At 32.2% G+C, this 20,686-nt stretch overlaps 1 protein-coding gene across 14 annotated transcripts in view; it reads right to left on the reverse strand.

Moving 5' to 3' along the window:
- The window catches only part of Ten-m (teneurin transmembrane protein Ten-m), a 460,112-nt gene that overhangs the window by 147,618 nt on the left and 291,808 nt on the right, over positions 1–20,686 (reverse strand). For 11 of the 14 annotated variants that reach the window (XM_088198139.1, XM_088198149.1, XM_088198148.1 and 8 more), the window contains one exon: positions 15,751–15,960. The exons of the other annotated variants lie outside the window; for them this stretch is intronic. In XM_088198139.1, the coding sequence (XP_088054265.1) occupies positions 15,751–15,960 (210 nt within the window). The remainder of the gene's footprint in view (positions 1–15,750; positions 15,961–20,686) is intronic. 14 annotated transcript variants of the gene reach the window in all.

A 20,686-nucleotide genomic window follows, 5' to 3' on the forward strand; every position in this document is an offset into this window, starting at 1 on the left:
AGACAAACCCATATTATTACGTCGGTATTTGATTAACTACACATGTTTTTAATAAAGAAAATAATCAGGTTCGGACAGTTAAGGCAAAACTTAAAAAGAGGTTTATATAATATATCAAATAACTAATACATTTGTATGATATATTATTTTTATTTTTATTTTTAAGTCAATGAACGTAAAAGTAAGTATGCTTTACGCCATATTAAAGAATACTTGAAAAATCAACAGCATGGTTTTCGTGTATCGAGATCGGTAGTGACAAAACTTTTCTATATTTCTCCAGAAAATCTCGATACAAGCAATAAGTAGATGTCATCAAGACAAATTTTGCAAAAGATTGTGATAATGCTTGTCATGCTTTAATTCTTAAAAAATATTATTTTGAACGTCCGCGGACTACCGGTTAAGAAACTATGCTCTAGAATGTGAAATATAGAAACCGTATTTTTTTTATTAGTGTGTCCAGAAAGGGTGGTTGACAATTTTCTTCAAGTTCTATTGTAAATTTTATATTTGGATATTGTGTATTGAAAAAATTAGGAAAAAAAATTAAGCGTGGTTGATGCACCCACTCAAATACTATCAAAATATATAGCAAAAAGGTATCCAATCACTAACGGAAAAATGGCTTCTTTTTTTTTTTTTTAGATTAAATTAAGACCAACGTGGCGTAACAGGTTACCCCATGCGCCACAAAGATCGAAAACAAATTTTAAATTTATAAAACATAAAAAAACGTATATATACATAAATATAACAATACTTTAACATAACAAAAAATTATAAAATATCAAAATTAAATGATACAAACTGGATCAGATCCTGGTAGCTAACATTAAATAAGTCAATATGTAATGCCAGCGTATTAAGGAGCCGGATGGCCACAGCTATAAGCGAGACGGCAAGTGCGGATGTCCTAGCCCTAACAGCCATCAAAAGAGGTCGCGATCGTAATTCTCTAAAATGTTCCGTAACCCAAAACTAGAATTCCTCGAGAATAGCTGGATTGTCGACAGCACCTTTTAGTAATTTGAAAAAATTCTAAGCGACATACAGCTTTCTGCGGGAACTCAGCGAATCATATCCCAACGCTCCTAAAAGAAAGGCGCTGGGATATAAGTACGGATAATAACCAAATGTCCTTTTGTAAAGGTATCTTAAATACCTTTTTTGAATTTTTTCCACTAAAAGGGAATATTTGGCTATTCAGGGATTCCAAATTATAGATCCCGATTCAAGAATGCTACAAACTAAGGTGTCATAGAGGATGCGAATAACTGACGGATCGTCAAAGTGAAAGGCATTCCTCATAACAAAGCCGAGCATCTTGGAAGACTTATCACAGACGTCGTGTATGTTTAGAGAGAACCTCCATTTGCTCTCGAAAGTGATTCCGAGATCTTTAGTGGAAGTTTCTCTAGTCAAAATGTTACCACCGAGATAGAAGAAATAAGCTGATGGCGAACGGGATCGAGAAAATGACACAGTATGACACTTTCCGACACTAAATGGCAGACGGTTAATGGAAGCCCATCTCCACAGAGAGTCTAAATCACTTTGTAGAGAGGAGTCCACAACAGATCGAATGCATTTATATAATTTTAAATCATCTGCGTACAGAAGAAAACTTGAATTTTCAATTGCTGTATTTATGTCATTAATAAATAACACAAAAAGCAGAGGTCCCAGATTGGATCCTTGAGGAATCCCCGAAGGGGTAAAATATTCTTTTGACAATCGGCCACCATAGGCTACAAACTGTCTACGATTGCTTAAATAACTCGAGAATAACCGAGTTAAATTATCCGAGCAACCGAGGTTCGACAATTTTTTTAATAATAACCTATGACAAACTTTGTCAAAGGCTTTCTCAAAATCTGTACACACGACGTCTACTTGAATTCCCGCATCGAGAGAAGTTATCACTGTTTTGGTGAACGACAGAAGGTTAGTAACAGTGGAACGGGCAGGACGAAACCCATGCTGTTGGTCTAACAAAACTTGCCGAAAGTGATTATAGAGATATTAATGAATAATTATTTCAAATAATTTAGCAGGAGCTGACAACACTGCGACTGTAAAAAAATAATTATGTAAAAAAAGATTCAATTTTATAGATAAAATTCAAGACCTTCTAGTTAGTTTTGATGTATCCTCGCTGTTTTTAGTCCCATTGCGGAAACCCTTAACCACATTGTTAGGAAACATAACCCGCCGAAATATATTATGGAGTTAACAAAACATTGTCTCAAATTCGCGTGTTTTATTTATAAAGGGAGTTTTACAAACAAGTAGAAGGAGCACCTATGCGTTCACCAGAATAGTTAATCTTTTTATCGAGTATATGTCGATGACGTCTTTGCAGTGTGGCACCACGGAAAGGAGGATTTGGATGTGCTCCTTATTTAATACACAAATACACTATAAATGGGAATGTATGTATATGGCGTAGCCTTATTCATGGTTATGCTCCATATTCAAAAGTACATCTAGATTTTATGATAGGGTATTTTATACACTATAAATCCACAAAATACGTTAAATTAATTTCACATAAAAAGCATATATTATTCATACTTTATGTGTGTAAGGTACGATAAACTCCCAATACATAAAATGGGATATTATCGCGGAGGGTCAGCGTGAAAATTATTAATACACCCGGTGAAAGTGGATTAAGTCGAAAATAGTGTAAAATCTAGGGTCGCACGTATAAATTAAAGGCTCCGGGGCCCGTATTATAATTACGAATTTACGACGATATCGCAATTTTATGTATCGCTACCCTTATCCGGGATGTAATTCAAATTGCTCAACACCCGATACGCGTTGATAGAGAGAGCTATCGCCAGAGTGTCTCCGGTCGTTATGGCAGTTTCGCAGGCGATAACGCGATACTCGAGCTGATAGAGATGGTGAAGCTTCTGTTTGAAGATAATGGGCCGAGACGGCACACACAAGACTGGGGTCTAAGAGCCGCCGGTGTCAGGTGGCTAATCATAATAAACCAAAATGAAAACACAACTCGCCACTTAAGGTGTTAGAAGGGGGCAATCTGAAGACGAGACTTGGGGCTATCCAGACGCTATTACCGGACGACTGCAAATTGTCTTGAGATGGTCGTGTGAGGGGTTAAAAAAATCAAATCGAAAGAGAGTGTCCATATTGTACGTGATTGTGAAGCTCAAGAGTGGAGGCAATTTGCGAGGAGGAATGAAAAACGGTATAGTTATATACACTCATTTGAAAAATAAAATAAAATTGTTCATAGTGAACAAATAATGTATAACGTTATATAACCACAATTTACTTATTTATGAAAACATGTTTTTGTTAGGTAAATCAAGACAACTATTAAAAATCCGGTGAAGATGTTCATTTAAAAGCTATTTTAAACCTGACTTTATTATAACATTTTTCATGCAGAATATTCTCATTTATTATATACTATGTGTAGTAAAAATGCAACTTTACTGTCACATATGCTATGAGATTTTCATAAATTTGAAATAGCAAGTAGTCATTTAGAAAACGTCTTCAGAAAACTTAGCTCCATTGTAAAAATAACTTGTCAAAAAATAAATCTCGGTAGAGACACAAATAAAATAATGATTTAAATTTAATATTAACTATTTTAGGTGTACTTATTATATTTTTTCTAAATGTATTCGTAATATATGCATATTTTAATGTATAAAATTGTAACTGCAGAATAAGTTAACTATTATTCATGCGTAATTACGCATATAGATAATTAAAACAACAAAAATAATATGTACGGTCAGAATCTCCGTCAAGAATCAGATTGGCTCAATCACAAGATTTTGATATTTGTAAAAATATTCTGAGTTTATTATCTGGAAAATTTCTACTTTGGAAAATAGAAAAAAGTCTACTAGTGTTATAGCGTTATACTAGATTTGGTTATTAAACATAATAACACCATGTCTGTGATAAAGATTCAACATCTATCAATATATTCAAAATCATTGGAGCAGTTTTCTTGGATTTCAAGAGAGCCTTCGAAACAATAGACAGAAAAATAATGTTAAAGAAATTGGAGAGTATAGGTATAAGTAATATATGATAGTTTTAAGATGGTTTAATAATTACTTATATAAAAGAAAACAAAAAGTTAAAATAAATAATGTATATTCTGAAGAGAAATTAGTGTCTTATGGAGTACCACAAGGGTCTAAATTGGGACCATTGTTATTTGTTTTGTATATTAATGATATAGTTAATAACGTGAAAAAATGTAAAATTCGTCTATTTGCGGATGACACATTAATGTATTGCATAGGTGATAACTTTAAAGAAATTGTAAATAATTTAAATAATGAATTAAGTATATTAGAAATATGGTTAAAGAATAATGTACTTAAATTAAATGAGAATAAAACTAAATGTATGTTTATTAATTATAAAAATGTGTTAGATAATAGTACCAAAATAGTAATAAATAACTCTAGTATAGAAATAGTGGATAATATAAAATATTTAGGAGTAATTGTTGATACAAAATTAAATTTTAAAGAACATTGTAATTACATATTAAAAAAAATAGTAGAAAAATAGGTTTATTATCTAGATTAAGAAATATATTAAGTATAAATACAAAAAAAAAATTTACAACAGTATAATATTGCCCCATTTTAATTATTGTGCAACACTATTAAATATGTTAAATAAATTAGACAAACAAATGTTTCAAAAATTACAAAATAGGGCAATGAGAGTAATCTTAAATAAAAATAGATTAACTAATTGTAAAAGTATGATTGATAGATTAGAATGGTTAAATGTTCAAGAAATATTGAGTATGAATGTTTTAGTATTTATATATAAGTTAGAAAATAATATGTTACCAGAATATTTTAATAAGTATTTATTAAGAAATAAAGATGTACATAAATATAATACTAGAAATAGAGAAAATTTAAAGATAATTAAGTATAAGAAAACGAGTACGGCTAGGGGAATTATGTACGGAGGTTTTGATTTATATAATAGTCTTCTAAGAGAAATCCGAAACAGCAAAAATATAACGGGTTTCTTAAATGGAATAAAAAAACACATTCGTACATATAGAAATAAATTATAATATTAAGTCTTTATTATTGTATATTTTTATTTTTTCTTTCTGTTATGTTTTTTTATATATTTTTTATATATGTTTACTAAATTTGTTAGATGTAAAGATTAGCTATTAAGCTAAATAAATTAATAAAAATAAATAATAATAATCTAGTACCATAAGTTTTATAGATTTTGATATTAGGGATCACTAAAACACTCTTCGAATAAATGAGTTATTTGTGGTATTTCGCCACAATTTCACGATTTTAACAATCATATCTGCATCTTAAGAGATAAATAGACACTAGGTTCTAGCGTCATCTTAAATATCCTCACGTCAAAAAAAGTATTTTAAGATCTATGATACTTATGTGATATCATAGTTTAATCTATGTTAAAATAAAATTTTACCTGATTTATAAAAAAGTTGTTTGATCTTAGTTTGCCAATTATTAATACAAATAGAACTGTAAATTATTTTATGATGCTTTATCTTGGTCTTTTGTGAAGCAAAAAAATAATAAATATTTGCATTTTTAATATAATTTTGCTGCGATACAGTTAATAACAATATTATAAATGATAATAAACCCATAAATGATTGAATCTCTCCACTGTCGTAATAAAAAGATCAATTTTATAATGGTCCACGCTCAATTACATTAGCGAGCTTTCGTCGGAGCATTTTAAAGATTTATTTGCTCCAGCAGAAAGGATTGTATCTATCAAATGAAAAGTTCACAGCGATCTCGCTCCTCCGTCATCCCTTGCGCTCAGTACCCCCGGAACTGGATATAGTCGGCCACGGGTTAATTTCAAATAGTGCCGCGGACCATCTGGGGAGGTTCGGAAAGTCCTCCCGGGACGAGGAGGGCTTTTAATCACTTAGCAACGCGTACAATTGAGATTTAACGTTTAATCGGATAACCATTTTGCGGTGGAAAAACTCTTAAATTAAATTCCGCCCCCGGTTATATAATTATTTTCGGACCCCTCCATTGTATAATTTACGACCGAGTGAAAATTTTCATTTTCTCAATGTGTGCTGGGGTTAAATCTTTTTCTTCTTGTATTTACTTCTATCCATTGCCACACAACACGTGTTTGCTTTCCGGAGAATCATGCGACTTCTTAGGACGCCTGGCCGTGCTTTGCTTTGCATTATTTATCGAACAAACTCGCCTGCAGCCGAGGGATCGTAAAATAATACCTCTTTCGATTCAGTTCACATGCCAGAGATATATGTGAGCCTTGCAAACAAAATGCGATATTGACTTAAATATTCCATAGGATACTTTCTTATTTTAGCAACATTGATTTTCATCCGCTTTACGTAATGCTTCGTGGCTCAGCATGTATAAAAGATAAGCTAAGCCACGTTAAGTTATCATACATGTGTTTTATTGCAAGTATAGCCATGGATATATTACAGTAATAGTTATGCAATTCAAGTCATTCATTTTTAACACTTTATAATTCGTAAATGCTTCATTTATAATAACAAAATTAGTTTGGGTTAGACCAGAAAATAGCAGGAGAGTGAAGAATGTTACTAAACATTAAAAAATATCACGATCATAGCAACTAAAAGCGTACATAAATGCCCGAAATTCGGCACGCTCAATTGGGAAATTAAATGGATTTCAATTTAAGGGCTTTCATCTAAAATCAAGGAACAGGCCGACTTTGAATATTTAACGCTAACCCGTGCTGAAAATAAGGGTCAATAATTTGTGGTAGAAATTAAGGGGCGACGCGACGTTTGTGTTATTTAATAGTCAAATATAAATTTAATGGATTGTGTTTCTTTGCATTGATTGGGAACTAAAGATGAAATTGACAGTATAGAAAAAAATTAAATTGAACATTTTGTAGAAAAACAATATGAGGTTGTCTCTCATCAATGATTTTGTATTGGTATGATGAAAGACAACCTCTTTTCTTTTCACTAGTTCATTATTTCTAAAAGGTGGTATTTTATTTATCAATAACTGTTTTTTGTGTGTTTTTACATCTTAGTCATGCATTGAGTGGATATTTAAAAAGTTTATGCCACCATTTTAAACTAATTTGCACTGTATTATTTTACTCTTTGTTAAATTTAGCAACCACAAAATGACACAATTTTCTCTGCGTGAAAACAGAGAGTTTTCCCCGTACACCCAAGCATCCAACCGACCATATTGTGCGGCAATTCGACCCTTTAGCTGCTGCATAGTTTTATAGTTATCGCCGTGCCTTGTCATTAGATGTCAACCGGCCCAATCGTAGCCTAACGAGCGGCACCGCCGTATATATTTTGCTATTTACCACCGACGCGGCTTCGGGTTACCCAATCCGGTCCTGTTATTACGGACTAGGTCTCCTACACGGGCGGAACATAAACTGGCCTTTCTTATTTGTAATAAAATTATATCCACTATCCAAGGTGGTACGTGGCTCGGACTATTACGCTGCCGCGGCTAACGTCCCCCGCTAACTAGGAGATTCTTACCCTTCAGCTACCCCTGCTCGAAAGTAGGTATCTGCTATCGGAAGGGTTGTAGATTTATGGGAATAATTACAATTTGATATCGCCGCAGGGGCGATATATTAGAATCGTCAGCGTCTTTTTAGAGCAGTCGTAAATTTGTGTCTTGCACCGGTTAGAGAAACTGCAGAGGGCTTGGAATTGAATCTGTATTATATATGGTGTGATTCTCTAATCAAATTGCTGAGAAACGTAGTGTTAATGGGAATTTTATAGGCGAGGAAACTTATTCAATGTATATGTATATATACAATATATGTATGTATATTTTAGTCAAATGCTTTAGTTAACAAATTTTTATGATTTTAAATTAGTATTTTTGTCATTTTTAATGATTTCAACTTATATATACTTATTTTCATTGACATGGGCTTTTGAAGTCAATAGAATTTTTTTTAGCTTTTATTAAAAATACTCTATTCATGGAGAAGAAAATTGAATGAAAGTGCAAGAAAGAATTGTTTTTTTTAATATTGCAAAAATTTCTGATGTCAAATGAACTTTGAAAGAACACTTAGCACAGTTAATTATCTGGTTTGAGAAATACTTTTAAAATGAAAATTTCGATAAGTATGCATGGATGAAGATCCATTTAACACTAGTGCTCCGTCTAAATTTATTTCTGCAGAAGAAGAGAATCTTATGGCGCTGTCTTGCGACAAGGATTGACAGAATTTTGGATTGCAATAGAATATGAATATCTCTTTCTAAGTGATAAAGCTCAGCGGATTTTAATTCTGTTTGCGACGGTCGTCGAAGTTTGGGAACCACTGATATAAGCAATCATCTGCACATATTGCACAGCTTCAAATGAATCCTGGGTATCATATTCAATTACATAAAATTGCCTTAAAATTATTTTAGAGTACTTTTTCAAAGCATATATAATTCATAAAATAATTCAGCGTTAAATTATAAATTAAGTTATATTTTTCTTAATGGCATAATAATGCAACATTGTTGAATAGTGTAGTTTATATCAAAAGTATATTAAAATGCGGATTCTACGACTGAATTGCTCTACCTTAATTATTCTTTTTTCATTTTTAACTCGCTAACATTCCAAAGAACAAACTAATTGCGTAAATAAAATGTACTAGTTTGTCTTTAACAGCACGTATCCGACCTTTGGGGATATTTCGATGAAACTTTTCAGTTCATCCACAAGTTTAATGATCCAGTTCGAAGGCTGGCGAGGGAGCGACGTAAATCCTTACCATAGCTAGGCCATTTCTTGCCACAGCAAGGGGACCCAGACTAGACATATTCCAGGGCAATAAAAAGTCGTTAAGGGCATCTATTAAAATACTAATCTCTATACAGATTGGCTGCCTGATTCAACTGGTAGAGCGAGACGCCGTCATAACAATAACTCTTATTTACGATCGCCTTTAACTGACCCTAAACATGCCTTTTTAAGGGATGCCACCCCTGCCACTTCACGTGACCCACGAAAAACTCACCCTTAATTCCGCCTTTCCGAAAAATGCGTAAACGGCTCGTTTATGCGTATGTGTGCATCGCTTTATGCGGCAGTTATTTGATATAAAAATAGTGGAAATTGCTTCGGCCGATTATACACGGTCAGCAGAGGGTTAGAGGGTTGAAACCTGCGTTTGACTAGTGATTTGTCTATAATAGTTATGTATGACTCGAATTTATTTAACCCTTAAGATTAAAAAAATATATCGACAACTAGCATATGCATTACTATGGTAGCTAGATTATTATACAATAACTATTATATATTAATGTATGATTCATGTCGATATTTTAATATATTTATATTAATTATTTAGAGATACTTTTTTCTTTTAGATACATATATTATTAAATTTTACCAGGATTTTTAAAAAATAAACGATCTTCTGGCGTACATTTTATACACATTCTATATATATATTTCTACCATAATGACGTATCGAGTTCGTGCGCTTTGAAAGTGATCCTTTATTGGAAAATGTCGAAACGCCGATGGCAAAAAATAACATAATAAAAAAAAAGTTGAAATTAATAATATAAAAAAATGTCAAGCGCAAAGTTCAGAATTTTATTATTTAAAAAAAATTATATTCACATGTATCAGGTAGTTTTAATACAAGTTGCTACTAATATACAATTTTATTTTAATTTTACATTGTAATAAAATGTGTGAAAACTATGAAATATTATCATAGTAATTGTAGCAATTAAATTATATAAAAAAATACGCCAACGTAAACATTTATCTCCCAGTTAAGTTAGGGTAAGTTATGAAGAGATTAAAATTAAATATGTATGTGCTTAATGCTTGAAAAAAATATTTCAAACAAATATATATAAAAAAAATGAACGGTTCTTTGTGAATTTTATCAGGATTAAAGTCGTTTACTTGACCAAAGCGACAAAAAGTAAAATCAACAAAATTATTAACAATTGCCGTTAAATTCTCTCAACATTAACGAGTTATTTTAATTTATAATTATGCGGTATATCCCTTATATTATATTTTTTATATGGAAAAGCAGAGAATTTTATTATGGCGCTTTTTAATATATAATGCTAATATCGCCTTCGTTTTTTTGCTTCTTACAAGAGTACTAGGATAATGTAATCTCGAACAGTGCGCCCCTCACTCTGGCGGGCCCTCCCATAAAAATATATGGGCGATATTAAAAAAAATCACCGTTGCTAAGGTCCTCTTGTGAACTAGCCTAACGAAACGAACGACCTCTGAAAACCGAGCCGTGGCGTCTATTAGTTTCCTTAAACTTCCTTTTTCGTATATAAATTCGCACAAAGGGCGCTGGAAAGGATGTATGGGATCGAGGCGGGCGGCTTTCATGCGCGAAAAATCGAAGAAGAAAAACTTTCCTTAAGTTAAATGAGCGATAAAGTGCGAACAAATCTCGCGATATATTAAAAGCTCGGACTTTGAGTTTGACACTTTTAATATTAAAGAAAGTCTTCATATATTAGAAATGGATTATCTACCATATTCTATAAAATCTGATTTAAATTTTTTGTTTGGTATTAGCATTAACAAAAAATATACTGTTTCAAATTTATGAATTATATTACATAATATTAGTAAAAAAAATAACAAATATCTAGAAAGTTGAAAAGGTATGTATTTAATTGGTGTGCACATTCTGGAATATTATACGTATATGTATACATACTATTATTAACCTAGTGTATCTAGCTTTATTGCTTTTGTTACAAATATCTGTGCTTTTTAGTATAAAAAAGTAAATTTATGACTCGCAATTGAAAAACTTATGATGAGTGGAACGAATGGTTTTCATTTCGACCGAAGCCCGACTATAGATCATAAAAAAGGGATAAGTAAACCCATTGTGAGATGAGTGGCATAAGAGGCGAGGAAAGGTTTCGCGCAGTAAGTGGATGGCCAGACTGGTTCAATGGAATCTGCATATTGCTGAGTTTTAAGGAAAACTCGGGATGAATACATTAGCCTGGTTTTTGAGTGCCAAGACACACAAAAGAGGTATCCGAACAAATATTTTTATACTGCAAAAAATAAAATAAATACATATAAATTAATATTGCTAGTAAGTGAGCAGTTTCCCATTAAGGGATAGGTATGGATGAGGTGCAATTCTCAAGCGAGAAACTGCGAATTATCTGTGCTGCACACCCGGCCAGGGGTTTTCAAGCGTAACCAAAGGATATTCCCAGGGGAGTCTGGAGCGGGAAGGAAACGTCGGAGGGAATTCGAAAAATACGCCTTTGCATCTAAAAAAACTCAGCCAATTTTCGTGCAATATTTTAAATGAAATCGCTTTTTTATAAATTAAAATTGACGCAAAGCATGCGTACATATGTATAAACATGGAAACATCATACGCCGTGAAATTTCAGATACAATAGTACTATTTTCGCATTTCCCAAAGGGGCTTCCCGGCTGTGTTCTCGCCTCTTGGTTGGAAACTCTTCGCGTTTGTTCACTCCGCTTCCACTAGATTATTCTTTACAACTATACCAATAAAAAAGTAAGAAGACAAACTCCGACCGAGCCGGAGTGGAGCCCTCCCTATAGGGAAACTTTTTTCTGTTGTCGGAAAAACGATGATGCTCGCCTTTACTTATTTTATTATAAGCGAAGATTTGTGTTAGACTGCTAAAAAAGTTTTTTTTTTAAATTTAATCGATCGCAACATAATGTCGTATTGAGATGGATGACTCGAAAGAGTACGAGAGATTTTTTTCTTGCAGGAGTTAATAATGTAGTCGAAGTTCGAATATTGCGAGTGGGAAACGCGACAAAAGCTAATTTATGAATAAACAGACTTTGTGTCGGGCAAATAGAAAGAAAACGAAAGTTGCGAGAAAATGAGATATGCGGGGTGTGAGAAAAAGAAAATCGCAGCTAAACAACAAAAGGATCGATACAACTTTTCCATCGACACGAAATGAGATAGCTTCCCTAAAGCGAAAGCCATTATGTCTATGAAAATTGTTGTTCGAAACGAAGTACTCGAAGGCGCTGCACAATTGGTTTTGTATTTATATATATATACAATACATATATATCTATAATTTTAGTTACAAAAGAAAACTAATTCAATTTTACGTTATTAATATAATTAGACTGTACAAAAATATTTGCTTCAAATTAAAAAAAACTAAATGTGAAAATAATATTTATAATATGTATGACAAGTACGATTTTTTTCGCAGTTCTAAAACGGCAAACATAAAAATAATATCTACTATATTACTATTATTAGTAATATTTTAGGATAGGTTATATATCTGTTGATTTTTCAACGGGTACGATGCTAGGTGTTTAGTATATGTTTATGTAATGTGTTGCACATTGTTGCCTCCTTTTATCATCTATTTTCTCCGGGGGTGGAATAGGGCGGATTTCCTAGGCCCCAAACCCCCAGCAGGATTCTTCGTTGTCGCGACACTCATTTAAACTTGGAAATTGCTTCTTCCGTGAGACGCTGATGGGCCGTAAATTGAACGAAACAGAAGAAGGTAATGGGCGCTCGGCTGCCTACCGCGATAATACTTCAAAAGCTTTCAGATTCTCAACCGTCTCTCACATTATCACCATTTTTTCTCTCTCCCAATATCATCGCGTAATTATCAACAAGAAAAAATAAATCATATAATAATAATAATAATAATAATACATTAACGCATCCGACCAAAAATTTTACTTCGGGGGGTGTTTTGTAAGGGTTAAGACTTGGCAAAGTTGCGGCACATATAGTAACCTACTCGCAACTTTGGAAATGTCTACATCCACAATTCGACCGAGATATGTACTTAGAAAGCGATGTAAAACTTTATATACCCAATAGAGACCGCAGCTAATGTGCGTGTATATTTAAGGGCGGATGCTGCGGTCGAATTTGTAGCGTGTCTTAAAGAGATCACAGTGTAATTTATTAATTAGTTTTACTTCTGTCTGTGATTTTTATTTTGTACTTAAAAATTTAATTATCGAATACTATATTTAAAAAATACCAATCTGGCACTTTAAATATCGCTCTATGACTACTAACTATCCCTGTAATTTATAATCGAATTAATGATATCAGTAATATGTATCAAATACATACATAAATAATGTTTTATTTTCAACAGAAAATGGCAAATGTTGTAAGTAAAAACTATTTTGTTAGTATCTATTAAGACAATTTTAAATTCTAGAGGTGTATATAATGAAAACTCTTTTGTGATTGTGCCAATGAATGATGATAAATGATGATCAAGTGAGTGTTTAAAACATTTTAAAACTTCCCATAGACTGCATTCTTTGTTACTTCTAATAATATTCACACCGTGATGGATTGTGAAAGTCAAAGATTTATTTAAAAATACCGATATAAAAGATGTCGCAATAAATGCAAAATTATTGTTTAAATACTTGTATTCTTATGTCGCAAGGTACTTGATTTATTTTCGTATAAATATTATTGTTTCTTATAAAAACATGTTTTTATTCCTACTGTGTCATTGCATGTAGAACTGTGCTAATATAAAACACATCACTGCATAATATATTTATTTTATTCGCTCTCCCTCGAGATTGTTTTTGCGCTATCTCGCCGGGATTGAGATTTATAAGAATTGCTTTATTGTGCATAGTCGTGTAAACAAGGCATTAAGTTTGATATATACAGGGTGCGATAGTGTGACCCACATTCGCTGACAAATAGGTAACAATTATCAGTGAGGTACTTGTATGAAGCATCAACTATACAAAGAACTGTTTCGTTTTGTCTTAAAACAAAAAAAAAATACTAATTGAATTATAAATATTTCATACTACTTATCTGAAAACAACTAAAGCAATTATCTCTCAAGAGACAGCACAAAATTGCATTTGCTAATATTGTTATTGACCTTCCTTTATCAATTAATTACTATATTTTTTTAATAGCAGTGTTTCAATACTTGTCAAAAATAGCTAAGAAACATCTTAAGGAAAGTTTTCGTATTGAAATATAATATATTGTATTGCATAGTACATTTTGAAATCGTTTTAAGCTAGGGTTTGGGTTTTAAATGTTACGTAGAATGTGTATTACCAGTAATGTTATATTTTCACTCACGTATCAGTAAAATCATATCTATATATATTTTTACTAGCGAAAATATCATTTAACTGATAGGCGTAGTGAAATAACAAGCTGCTCTTAAATGGCTATAGAATTAAAATTAACAGTTGCAAAATGCTCATTTTGTTTAACCCCAAAATTAACTTAAATTAATTAACCATACGCATATTAACCTAACGAACGTTCTAAAACTAACCATAGTTTTTGAGCTTGCATTGTAAAATTGAGTTTCATAGATATTTTACAGCAATTTTGTTATATTTGAGTATATTTTCACTAACAGTTAGTGAAATTATATTCACATTAATACTAACGTAAATATAAATTCTCTGATAAATACAAATTCACTGTAGCATATATACTGATTATATTTTTTTAAGAAAATATAATTTTTTTACTGCAGCAACATCGATTTTTGTGCGTTTATAACAAAATTATTATTTTTTGTTGTTATAATGATGTATAGAAAGTTAAATATGCAAAACTTAGTTTTAATTTAAACATTAGTACATAGTCAATAAGTTTGGATTAAACACATTAAAAACTATTAAAATTTGTCACAAAGATTTAGTATTATGATTTATATTTAATTTTTTATCGCAAATATTACGATTATACAAACATAGCTATCGCCAAAAACAATATTGTATTTGGCACGTTGAGAAGCTAGATGGTTCGTACAAGAGAAGCGTTCGTAAAAAGAGCTGACGTTATGAATACGACGGGCAAGAAACTGGGATGTGATTGTGCCTCTATATGGCACTCGAAAGCTCGCCATTGAAAGTCACAGAGCAATCTCATTGTGATCAAATTTTTATTTGAATCACGATTGCGTCCACTATTCAACCGCGTGCGGGCTCGTATCATCCAGCTCCCTAATACGCTCGATAAACATCCAGTTATCCAATACACTAGTTAGATAGCACGTTCTAGTCATACCATATAAATATTTTAAACTTTTTTTTTGAGAGTAAATTGAAAGTGAAAAGTGGGTCGCGTCAATCATGGGTACTAAGATTTCGCGTTAGCGAACGAAATCTAGAATTTTCGACGCACGCACGCGACTAAAGCCGTTTTCAAATAACGATTTGTCACTTGTGCTAGCTTTCGGCGTTTTTTTCCACGTGTGCGTATTCGTGTATTACATACGTAAACACGTAGTAACTCGCTTAAACGGAATATTATTACGTATCAAACGTATGTACATTGTGCGTTGCTGGAGTGTAAAATTTCGAGAATTTGAACCGATTGCAATTATACTTCGTTCCATGAACGAACACGCATACACGTGTATAGGATTCAAAATGCTTTCAGCGTATTGTAAATATGATATATGAAAAATATGTATATAAAAATATATTTTTGAAACTTATATATAATTTTTATATATTGTATTCATTTAAACAGTTTTAAACAGATTACACGGTTATTTATTGGTCTATAGGCCGCAATTGCGGCATGTGTGCTAAACACTTTTTTTTATATGAAACGCTATTTTAAAGAAGCAAGGGTACTGCTCAAATTCAAATACCGAAAAATTATGTCAATAACGTTACATACCGTTATGCACAAGCAGCGTCGAATCTCTCGCTAATGCCAGCTCGGAGTCTGTGAGCGTGGCGTCGGAGGCGTTTTCGCTGGTCGGGGTGTCGGAGAGGCCCCTGGCGGGCTGCGCCCCGTGGGGGCTGCGGCCCTCCGGCTCGCCCTCCCCACACGAGCCTTCGCCCTCCGACCCGCTTACACTATACGCCGGGTACAACCTGCCCCTGCCTGCCAAAGATAAAATTAACGTTAAACTAATATATATTTAATAAAGAAACTAATAATAATATGTATAAATATTATTGATAAAAGCGCAAAATTAACTCATTTAGAGATTAAATTAACGCAAACAAAGAGTGACATCATCGACTCAAAAATAATAAAAATTCATAAAGCAATTATGCAGTATAAAAAGTTGTGAGCTAATAAGTTATATAAAGTTCATATTTAAACAATTTTTTTAACGGTTACATTCTAATATATTTAAAAAATAAATAAAAAAACAACATATTTTTTTTATTTGTGTTTTTCTTGTATGGACAGTAGACATGCATATGTACATGTACAAATGAGTCGACATACAGAAAACGAATTAATTATATATAGATTTTACGCATTCGTTTTGCCTTTCAAAAGCCCAGAGAAAATATCGTCCGGCCGAGGAAAATCGCGTACCCGAAAAGGGCTCATCCGAATAATGGATTGAACTCATTAAGTATACAAAAAACATTCAAGGCACATAATGAGAGTTTTCCTTCTGCCAAACGAACCGAGAAAGCTGGGAAATTCGCCGAAATCCTCCCGCCCTCAATATGTATATATGTATGTTTACTTTTTTATGTAGTTCCCAACCAATTGAAAATTTTCTAAATGTACAACGCAAAGGTTTTGTCGTCATTGTTTTTGGCGATAACAACGCGGTTTGAATAACAAACACAAGCCCAAATTCGATGCGACAGAATCAGATCGGGCTCATTAGCTATGTTAAAAAATTAGAAGATATAAAATACACGATCTTAATTCGGAGAAAAATAACAAAGGTATATTTAAAACGAGAAACCAAATACAAGGTTGGTAAAAAAAGTTTCCCTTATGAAATTTTACATAATTATCGAATAAAGATGAAATCGATGTATCTATAAAAGAAGGGCAAAACTTCAAGTAATATATACAAATATTTAAAAAATTCTTAAATTTTCTGGCCAGCCCTCATATTGAAATTTTATGTGTTCATTATAACCGCGTTTATCGGATGAACGAGTCCGTATCCCGCATTTCCGAATATTGGCTCCAATTATGTACTCGTGCATGTTTGCGTTTTTATATTATAAGTAGCGTGTACGAGTTTCCGTCGGAAAAATGGATTGGATATCCGACGATTACGCGTATTTTCCTCCCCTAATAAAATTATCAATCAATAATCAGGCGAAATCATGCAAAATGAGAAACGTTTCCAGAATTATATAGGTTTTATGTACGAAATTGCGCTGAGGGTGAATAATAATATGTAAATAAATTGCCATTGTATAAAACGTGTGCTTTCTTTATTGCGCACAAAACGAGAAGCATAATTGAGCACGCAACGGATTTTATCAATGTAAAATAATATATAAAATATTTCGTTGAATCAGATAAGACCAAGTACATATGTATTAAATATATGTAGGGTAAAGTGAGAATTAATTTAATTTAATGTTAATAAAAGCGAACAATAATTGAATAAAATTGTATTTGATGTCTAGAAACAATATTTTACATTTATGTTTTTTTAACATTTATATTTTCTTTTTTGTTATTTAATTTAATCAGGTGTGAATTTTGTCTTGTGTAATTATTGTATTTCCATTTATGATTTGCCCCGTGTGAAGGTTTTTTGTGTAATTTTACAACATGTGTATTTTTCTGTGTAAATTTATTAATATAACTATAAAAAATAAACAAAAAACCGTAAGAATTCAACAAACTAAACTGCACCACTAAGCTTTAATTTTATAATTTACTTTTTCAAAACTTAATTTTTTATTTTCGCTAACAGTTAAATAATAAAAATAAAAGTCTTAATATTAAATTTAAACTAAATAATATCTTATTGGCAAAAATCGCTTATGATTTTAAAATAGTCACCATATGAAATAGTTAATAATAAAAAAATAAATTAGTGAAATATGAGTTACTTTTGAAATAAAATACGTAATTTTCCACAAATTCTGTCAACCAGTCTAATGAATAGGTGTTTTTTAATGGCAGCAATGCTTTGCTTGCAGTGCGTTTCAAGGTATTTGATAATGGTAATATTTTAATGAACAGACAAAATGTGATAAAGTGGTATCGATAATTGTAAGCAGAAAATCTACTTTTAATAAATAAAAAAGAGGTGTAAGATTATTTATTGCCACTAAAAAAAAACAATCTCAATAATAAGGATCGTTTTAAAGGTTTGACTGACTCATTCTAATTTAAATTAATGAGTCATCCCTCATCTTGACCGCCCACTACGGTATATCAATTTTGTTATTTTCCACCTATGTGGCAAATGTAGCCGCCACAATTTTATGTTACAATATCAAAATAAAATGCAGTACTAATCTTTTTATTGAAAAATAATCAAAAATTTAAACTCCAAACTGTTAAAGGGCACATTATTCATAACATGTAATCGCCGTTTCGGCGGCCGACAACCAAACCGTGATAACGAAATTTGAACGAGTTACACAAAGTTTATCACATACATACACACATACTGGGAAAGCGGATGGATGCGCGCGCGTATTTCTGAAATAATTTCATTTGGGCGAAAGTTTCGGCGTCGCGGGCGGCGTCGGCCCGAAATGTTTGCTCATCGCATAATCCGCGTGGCAGCCGTGTATTTTCACGCATGACGTCACAACTTAGCCCCCACCGGTGCTGCCATCTACCCGCGGCTAATCAAATATGTTTCCCGACTGGGCTACTACGTACGGTGCTCTGTAAACCGACGCTTTAAATTAATTACGACGCCCCGCGACGCCACTGGCGTCCACTTCGCCCAGACGAGTTGAATTTATCATTTTTTGAATTATGCCTTTTATTGTCGACAGAATCACAGTTGATGGCATATTTGAGGCTTTACGTGTTAAACATTTTTAAAGCAAACTGACACGTATCATATTAAATCCTCATAATCTTTGTTCAGATTTTATTCAGTTGACTGGTTTTGCTTCGTTAATTACACTGTACAACATTTTTGTCACAAAATTTTATTAACAATAAATAAAACGCTGATTTTTATTTTTTGCAATAACTTTACGAAAACATAGTAATTTTATCAAATACCTAATATGTCTTAAGCTTAAAAGAGAAAGCAATTACGCACAAAGCTTGACCAAACACTCAATTAAGCCATTCGTGTATTTTACATATCGTGAAAAGAAAAAACCTTAAGCTTTTTTAGCTTTAGGCATAAACAAGGAAAGTCTTATCCAAACATATTGAAAAGAAATTTCTACAAATAATATTATGTTATTCCAAAACATTTTCAAGAGGCATTATAAGACAAAACTGGTGACATATCTATTATTAGAGTGCTATGGATCTTGCTTAGAAATGTATGTAAATATGTTAAGAAATTTATGTAAATATTTATGAAATCAATCCGTTCAATATTAAAATATCAATACTGTTTCTACTTTTAGCATATGTTTAATAATATAACGTACAAAAAAAATATCCTAGCTCAATCAGTAAATGTGGTAGTTGAGGTAGTTTTCACAGTTTCTCCGTTACGCACATACATACAGCACATAATATTATTATTACACAAAAACGTTCGAAGTGGCCTGTTCTCCCCCGATCGAAATCATTTATTACACTAATAAACCGCAAAAACCACTCAAAAAAGTTTCAGCCAGGAAACGGGGAGCGGGGAAAAGTGGGGTAGGCGGGCGGAGCGCTCACTTCAAACTTTTTAATTTATCCGCAGCCGCGTAAGCAAATACGTACAGAGACGCCGAACGGCGTGGGCCAGGGATCGTCAACTATTTGATATGCAAATTCCATTATTTCCTAGAGGCGGACAAAATTTATGTGAGTATTTTTCGAATGCGAAAGGCAGCCGGAGCCCCCGGCGAAAATATGTCGTTTCGAAAGTGATAAATCAAAATTTAATATCAAAAACGTCGAAATTGTGTAAAAACAATAAATTGGCGTTCCTTTGTATTACATGCACATATGTGCTACTTAATATATCGAAATTTGTATTTCTTAAATTGGCCTTTAATATTATCAAAGCTATATGTTAAAGCATGACTAGGATATTTTTTTATTAAACAGGTAAGAGACCATAGTCTAGCAACTCTTGTACCGTAAAATTACTTTAATTTTTAATTAAAATACTTACATTTTTTCATGCACATTTGACCGCTGATTGATACTCCTTATGCTCGTTTTTGATTAAAGCATTGAAGCATGGCTGAATATAAATATTCGCATGAAGAAATTTACATGCTCTTTCGTTCAGATGAATCTGCAGTATTGTCTCTTGCGAACAGAAAAGGATGACACGTCACACTGTTTGTTTAATATGTAACAAAAGACGCGCATTCTTATTGAAAAAACAAAAGATTAAAAAAAATCATTTCAAACACAAACAATCGAGAGCATAAAATATATAATTTAAATATAATTGTATATTAATTTAAATTTTAATATATTTTACTCTTAAGTAGCTATTAAATAAAAAAAAATGTCATTGTACTTGAAAATAAACACCATGAACAAAAATTATAATGCCTGCTCTACACCCACGCGAATTTTCCCGAAGCTAGGAGAGACAAGCAATTAATAATTTTGCCTTGAGTATCTAATAAAATACTCCTATAATCTAGTGCAAAAAGCTATTACCTTCACTTATTTGTAAAAATCGAATAAGAACATATTTTAAAGCAAAGTAATAATTATAAATATTATGAACATTTAT

This window comes from Plectrocnemia conspersa, unplaced genomic scaffold, assembly GCF_051122295.1.
Source record: "Plectrocnemia conspersa isolate PC_06_02 unplaced genomic scaffold, ASM5112229v1 ptg000011l, whole genome shotgun sequence".
NCBI lineage: Eukaryota > Metazoa > Arthropoda > Insecta > Trichoptera > Polycentropodidae > Plectrocnemia > Plectrocnemia conspersa.